We start from the raw sequence: 8,287 nt of genomic DNA on the forward strand, positions 1-8,287 counted from the left end.
AAGAGCGAGAGAAATGAATGTATTAATATTTCAGCAGGACCCTGTTTCCTCAATCACACCGCATTTTCAAAGTTTTATGTCTCTCTTTCAAAAGGAATGTTGTCTCTTGGAGAAAGTTGTCAAGGCACAATAAATAGTAAATATGTAATTACAGAAAGTAGCTAACATAAGACCCTATGGGATACCAAATGATTTTAACTCAGGATAGTCTAGGTTGAATATAAGCTGGCTCAATTTTATAACTCAGTCTTCTCGTAAGGGTAAAGAGGATTACAACCCTATTTTGGAGAGTGATTGTTAGGATTATTGTCCCAAAAAGATGAAAATGGTTATTATGGTGTAATATATATTTAGAAAGTATGTCATAAGGATACCAAAAAAGAGGTGATGCTTTAAAAATTAGAATTTGCTATAAACAGTTCTTTTCTTTGAGATGAAAATGTTCAAAAGCTGTAGTTTACGGACCATAGAAAAAATTTTTAAAAATTGCATGGGCAAATGAGCTGAGAAAAACACTCAAATATTTCTCAACTGAATGTGTTCCACAATAATTCTACACTAACTTTATTTTTCTAAAACTAGAGTTCTTTAAAATTGATGTACTTATTAAATGAATAAATCACAATTCTAGTATACAAATTAATATTTAGACAAATATACCCTTTAATAGAACATATTCTTATACATTGAAAATATTCTAAGATTTATAAGATTGATGATCTTTCAATAAGACTTCTTAATATTAAATATGAAACAATTTTCATATGCCATTTTATTTCCTTTTAGGTGAATCTTTTTTTTCTATTGAATATTGTACGTGTTCTCATCACCAAGTTAAAAGTCACGCACCAAGCAGAATCCAATCTCTACATGAAAGCTGTGAGAGCTACTCTTATCCTGGTGCCACTGCTTGGCATTGAGTTTGTGCTGATTCCATGGAGACCCGAAGGAAGGATTGCAGAGGAGGTGTATGACTACATCATGCACATCCTTATGCACTTTCAGGTATGGCATTCTTGACAAGAAGGCGGCTTGAAAAATTTGGTACTAAATTTCCACGTAGCTTTGGTTTTATTCTTGATCATTTATATAGTAAGTTGATTACAAATACATGTGTCTTTTCTATTTGGATTCAGATCATTCTATTTTTCTTTTACAGGGTCTTCTGGTCTCTACAATTTTCTGCTTCTTTAATGGAGAGGTATGGTAATTGATTTTATTCCTTCTACCATTCTATATTTATGGTATTTTTTTCTTTTAAAAAATGAGATAAAATTATAAATTCCCCAGAAACAGCTATTTCAAACTCTGTATCTATTAGGGAAAAGAACCATAGAATCTCTTTTTATAGCTGTAACTCTCCTAAAAAGCCCAGGTCACACTGGAGTTCAAACCTAGGGAAAAATCAGCCTCACTTTGAAGTATTTCATCAGTGACTTTTATACACCTAGTCTTTTGACCTACCATTTGAATCCTACTAAGTCTGGACTTGATCCCAGGTACAGTGTTAGGATCAACTCATCTTCCCTCTTTCTTTTTTTTTTTTTTTTTTTTGCTCTGTCCCACAATGTGGCTTTTGGAAACAGTTTTATGGTAGATACTAAAGGATTAAAAAAAAAATTAAACTCTCAGTTATACAGGGAGGAGATGAAGTGGGTTATGAAATTTAAAGTAGCATGCTATAATTCATACCATGGCAATGTGCTCTTGGATAGTTCTAGATTTTTATGCAAGGCTTTCCTACTTGGGAAGTTTCAGGCATTTTAAAAACTGGCACTGTATTTTCTATGCATATGATTTATGTTATAGCTCAGTGGTTTGAGCTCTATTGACTTAGCTCTTTAGATGTTTTTAATCTACTTGACAAATTTTAACCTGTAGGAGGATTTTGGCAAAATTGAACAAGGTGTAGAAATCCAGACAGTAACAGAGTGAGACACAGATGCTTGATATATGTGAAGCTTATCACAAAGTTTCAAATGGAGAACATAAGATCACTTTTTGGCCTTTTGGCTAAGATCAAGTGCAGATGGGGAACATACGGAACCACTTGGTATAATTTATGACAACCATTCTTATAAAACAATAAACCTTGGAATTCATGTACACATCATGAAAAACTATGGAATATTGTTTTCCTTTGCTTAAGTAATATTTTACTTCTCTTGACATATAATAAAAGTCAATATTTGATTTTAATTAAAATATATTTTAATTTGAAAACATAGGTATTTATTTTATATATTTATTTATTTATAATGAGGTGTAGAACTGTCAAACATGGAAGACTATATTTCACACCTTTAGGTGGTGCTTCCATGATTATTCTGCTATGCAGAAGATGAGAAACAGTTTTACTGAATTCAATGAGAAGTAAAGACAGAGAATGCAATTAAGATAAATCAGTTGTTTTGAAAACAAAATTTAAATAGCATTTATTATATGCTTCTATAGATTTATTGTTGTCTACACTGAATTAGACAATCCCATATGCTGCCTATATATGATGTAACAATTAAATACAGATGAGAGTGGTATGGACAATCTGGCCAAGAATATGCATAAAATATGAAAGGTATACCTCTGTATCTACAGCAACAGATTTTATTTTTATAAAGTATAATTTTTAAACATTCAAAACATAATCACTAGCATAATAATTTGTGATAGGAAGCAGTGTAGACTGAACATCACAATGCATTTAAACACCAAAAATGCCACTTTCTTCCTGGCTGTGGTATTTTGGGAAATGCTCAGGACTTTCAGAAGTCTGTGTCAACATTTCTCAAACAGAAATAAAAGCAAGGTCCTTATACAGTTCTCTCAAGGATTAATGTAAGCTAAGGAATGTAAAGTTTTTAGCACCATGCTCCATCCTCACTAGATATTCAGTGTATTATAGATTCATTATTAGATTTGTCAAATCACTCATTTTCAAAAATACATATACAAACAGGAACATTAATCATATTGGACTCAAAATCTCAAATTGGCCCTTTTATTTAGAACGAGTGTCCAGGGAATATCTAAACTAATTGCCTAACACTCCTGTTACACTCTGTCTGTGTAAGCAAAAGAGACACAGAACCTTGATCTTCTGCCATGTCCTAAAATTGAGAACATTTTGGCATCAGAAAATTACAATAATACAAAATCTTTGAGCCAGGTTGTTACCAAATCCTTCAGTTCTTCACAACATATCTAATATCTGTCCCCTTTTCTTCATCTCTAGAGATATAATCTTTGTTTGAATATGACTCATTTCTCATCTTAAGAGATACTATAATCCCTCCCCTTTTGTCTCATTGCCTCTTAGTTTTTCCCACTCTCGTAACATGAAGAAACAGCTGCCAAATTCATTTTGCGTCGTTCCAACTATGTCATGTATTTCTTAAAATCATTTGCTTGGGTTTAGTTTCCTTCTTGCTTTCCACATTAGTTCAAATGGCTTGCCTTTAATTTAATATCTCTTTTATTTTCCTCCCATTTTATCCAACATATTCCTGCTAGCATTTCTCACTAGTTAAATAACTGTGGCTGGACAAGTGCGCAGGCACTTCCATCTCACCCCTAGTGCACTCGGACAAAGACGTGCACTGTTAGCATAAACTAGGGGCTCTAGTCATCAGAAGGGGATATTTAATAACACTTTAGGTTAGATATTTTATAAAGTGAGCAAAAAGATTTGTTGAGAACTGAAAATACATTCTTTAATGAGAACAAGGTAAAATTTTTATACGAAGCTCTATTAAAATATTTTAATTGACTTAGATTGAGAATAAAGTTGGTTCCTTATGAGGTGTTAATGGACATAAAAAGTTGTAATGTCATATTCTAAACCCTTGCCTTTCTACTTGTATGACACTCGTAAAACAATGAAAAAGCATTCAAATCTTTAATAATAGCAGGCTATTTTTCCTTCCAGTGACAATTTTCTTTGTTACCCTTCCCCATTAATTTTTTCTCATTATTAATAAAACTTTATTAAACGTGGCCACTTTAATGCTTTGATGAACAGGTGTGATACTTGTCATAGAGGAAACAGATGAAAAATATAACATCCTTACAAAGAATATTATAAACAAACAGAAGTCTAGCAGGCCTGAAGGTCTTTAATTAGTTTCATTTTTAACTGTAATAGACACCACAGTTCAGAAAATTGGATTTCTATGGTATCTCTGATGATTTAGTTGCAAGGAAGAAATAGGGTGATGACCTTGATCAAAGTATATATTTCAAGAGCAGTCAGATATTTCAAAAGCCATTTTGCTTTTAGAATTAAATTTAATTGAGGCTTTTTTAATAATATAAGTACAAGACTCACAGCTAAGATATTGCCTTCTGTCAACTTCTCAACATTTATGTACAATTTTTTTGTACAAAGCTACATTCTACTTCCTTTCAGTCAGAAGCTATGTAACTTATGTAATCAATCAGTCCAGGAAGAAGAAAAAAATTTATTAAGCAAAAAATAAGGATCAAGAATAATTTTCATCAGCAATATCTAATCAGTCAAAAGTCATTTTTGTTTTAAATCTCTGAAAAATTCACAATCTAAAGCCATCTCATTTGTCATTTGCTTATGTTCTTGAAGATATTAAATGTGCAGATATTATTTTTAAATTACCTTAATTTAGATATTTTATTTGGAGAATTTAGAATTATATTACTAAACCAAGAGGGAAAAAACATATAATTATTTGTAAGATGGATGTATTTATTGTCCTATAAATGCTTTTATTTTTAAAGCACACTTATATGAATATAAATTATTTCCTTCAGATATGGTTATAATATATAAAGAAATGAGCTTGAAAGTCCTGAAATTATTGAACTTCATAATAATATAACTTTTAATGCCAAGTTATTGCATTTTAATTATATAATTTTTTATAGAGAGAAACTAGCCGGAAATTCTAATAACTAATTTTAAGTTCTACAAATCGTAGACTTTATATCTGCTCCCTCCTTTTTTCCTACATGCTAAAAACGTGAAGTGAGACAGTAAAACTTTGTGTTCATTTAAAGTGACAGATTATAGGAGACTTTAACAGGACTTGAAAGTATCCTATAAAATTCATGATTTATAAGTTTTCCAGTAAATACTCTCACTGTGACTGATGTCAAGCTACCAAACTGATAAAGCTTCTGACATCCTGGGAATACCTGTTTGCTATAGAATGTTTGTAATTTGAAGAATGTAGTTTCCTTGACCTATTAGACTAGGAAATGAAAAGAAATAAGTAAGCCCTTTTTAAAGATTTAATATTGATTTGTATACATGAATATAGTGAATAGAAAGTTGAGGAATTCTATATAAGTAGTAGAAAGTTAAACAATTATTACATGAATACGTAGACCATGAATTACTAGAAAATTGTTTTTAGATGTTCAGATTCCCTTGGGGGAAGTAATCAAAGGGTCAAAGAGCAATAGAGAGCCATAGGTCAGGTCACAGAGATTTGGCTAATACATTCATAACCTAGAAGCAGACTGTACCAAACCAGTCTGCTCACTCATCATATCCAGAAATATCCAGGTAATCAAGATGGAGATGTTTTTGGATATTCTCATTTGTGTTCACTGACTCAATATGAAGAAAATGGCCTTCATGTCTTACGTTCAGTTAAAACCAACATCACTATACATGATCTATCCAGCCCTGATCTCAAACTTCAAACAGTGAAGAAGGAAGTCATTGAACTTTAAGTTCATTTGGCAGAGGGGGATCCAAATACATAAAAGTGGAGTAGTTACATACTTAAATGTCTTTTCAGAATATTCAACCCATTTGTAATTATTTATTAAATACCTTTTTTTAGATGGTAAGCTCCACTAGCAAAAATACCTTGTTCTTTCTTTTTTTAGAATATAGCACAATTTCTGGCATATGGCAATCATTCAATAAAAGGTTGCTGCTGCTGCTAATGATGACGAGGATTTACATTTTCTATATCCTAACTTCTTGTTCTTTTATATCTTTTCCCTCTTCTTTTATATTCTCACTAATTAGTTTCTCAGTCTATTCATAAAGACATTAATGTAAAACTAGATGTTGTGCATGTAATCTTGTGAGATTAACTGTTTGACAACAATATATACATATGCATGATTAAAGCTTTGAAGAGAAGGCATGGAATGAAAAATATTAATGGAATCTAGAGTAATTGTCATATATTTCCTTATGTAAAGATGGTTTACTAAACTTAGTATTTTAAAATACATAATAAAATGAAGCAATATTAATCACTAATTAACATCAATTTTTTAAAAGCTTGTCTACAAACCTATTTTATTGTGCTTCAAATACAGTATCTTCATTTCAATTAATGGAGTGCTTTTGTTCTTTCTGTTTCTTTTTGATTAATAGGTTCAAGCAATTCTGAGAAGAAACTGGAATCAATACAAAATCCAATTTGGAAACAGTTTTTCCCACTCAGATGCTCTCCGGAGTGCATCTTACACGGTGTCAACAATCAGTGACATTCCAGGTTATAGTCATGACTGTCCTAGTGAACACTTAAATGGGAAAAGCATCCACGATATTGAAAATGTTATGTTAAAACCAGAAAAGTTATATGATTGAAAATAGAGAGATCGTTGCCTAACTGTGTGTGCCACTTCTCACTCAAGGACTTGGATACATGACTTTACAGCCAGAAGACTTCAATATTAAATGAATTTTTTGAATGTCATAAAGAAAAACATCACATGAAATTAGTAGTGTGTTTAAATGTGTAACAACCAGGTCTATGCAGGGGAAAAAATTCCTGATTTATAATGTTTTCCAGTAAATACTCTCACTGTGACTGATGTCAAGCTACCAAACTGATTACCACTGAATGTGGAATTGGAGAAAGGATAAGCCCAATCAACTCTTGCTAGCTGGTGTGAGCCAGTTCCTGCACAACACTGCATAAATTCACAATGAATGACTATAAAACCTCATATACACATTGGGCATGATTCTACTCTTGTTGCCTGAAGAGACCTAGCTAAGGCCTACAGACAGAAGGAAAAATTAGTTTTTTGATTGTTTGCTTTAAAAGTCTTTATCCCACCTCCATTGGAGCAATTGAATTTTTTGCCCAGAAAGTACTCTAGTCCTTTTCGTAATTACCTTCTCAAATGGCCCAAAGAGTGAATTATCCCTGTTAGCTTACTCTCTTTTATTTCAGAAAAACAAAAGAGCAGAATTGCTTGTGAGCTACTCATTTGCTGATACATCACAGTTATACCCCATGTCATATCCCTTTTTGAGACTTGGTCAACAGGATATATGATCTTCAGTCCTAATTCTGTATCATTAGGGAGACACCTTGGTTGATGCTATAAAACACCTTGTCAGCCACTTCCTGTCTTACTACACAAGTGGGAGGAAATCAGTTTCCTTGTATCTGTAAATAGACACTTTACCCCTACCATTTCTACTGTGTAGACAAATTAGCAATCATTTTAGTAAAGGAAATCAATGAAAGATTTCTTATTTTCTTGGAATTTTGTAAAAAAAAAAAAAAATTGTTGTGAAAAATGAGATTGTAAATACTCCATTATTTTATTTTATGGTTTCAAAATCAAATACACACAACTTAGGTAATTTTTGAAAAGCACATATGTAATACAACAATGTACACATATTAATAATCTGATACTGTGTCTGGGCTGATTTTATAATAAAATAGAGTCTGGAATTCTATATTTGGTAAATATTTTTAAGACAACCAGATGCCAGCATCAGAACTTTAAGAACTAAGAAACAGAAACATCTACAATAAGATATAAAATATTTATTTTAAAAGTATAAGGCCATTATTTTATTGAATATTTTTTTTGGTGATTCACACTTTAATCAAGGTGTGCTTGACATATTTCTCCTTTTATTTTGACGAAGAACTCACATTCTAATCCAGAAATTTTAAACAACTACTGTAATAAATGCCAATCTTCTACTCTTATGGATTTTACCCTATTAAACTATTACTTTACTGACTTTTACTATATGAAGATATATGGCTTTGGAAATGTCCCAGGTTATTCAAGAAAAAAAAAAGCTTATAGGAATACAGTATATATCATATACAATGTTTTAATCTTTTAATAGAGCTACTGTATATGATCATACAAAGCACTGAAAGACTTGAATATATCATCGAGGAAGAATTGTTATGAGATGTTTCTGTATTAAATAAAGATGGAGGAAAGCCTTGCTAATGAATTAAAGTGACATTTAAATGGTATTCAGTTTCTCTGATGTTGTTTTTCACTAAAATCTCTAAAGAACAAGAAT

General features: G+C 31.5%; 1 protein-coding gene across 1 annotated transcript in view; it reads left to right on the forward strand.

The window, feature by feature from the left end:
- CALCRL (calcitonin receptor like receptor) overlaps nucleotides 1–7,408 on the forward strand; it is a 38,051-nt gene extending 30,643 nt beyond the window's left edge. The window contains exons 10-12 of the mRNA XM_069469861.1: nucleotides 787–1,005; nucleotides 1,160–1,201; nucleotides 6,371–7,408. Of these exons, the coding sequence (XP_069325962.1) occupies nucleotides 787–1,005; nucleotides 1,160–1,201; nucleotides 6,371–6,586 (477 nt within the window). The 3' untranslated portion in view covers nucleotides 6,587–7,408. The remainder of the gene's footprint in view (nucleotides 1–786; nucleotides 1,006–1,159; nucleotides 1,202–6,370) is intronic.
- The last annotated feature ends 879 nt before the right edge of the window (nucleotides 7,409–8,287 follow it).

The sequence above is a fragment of the Eulemur rufifrons genome, chromosome 1 (assembly GCF_041146395.1).
Source record: "Eulemur rufifrons isolate Redbay chromosome 1, OSU_ERuf_1, whole genome shotgun sequence".
Taxonomy (NCBI): Eukaryota; Metazoa; Chordata; class Mammalia; order Primates; family Lemuridae; genus Eulemur; species Eulemur rufifrons.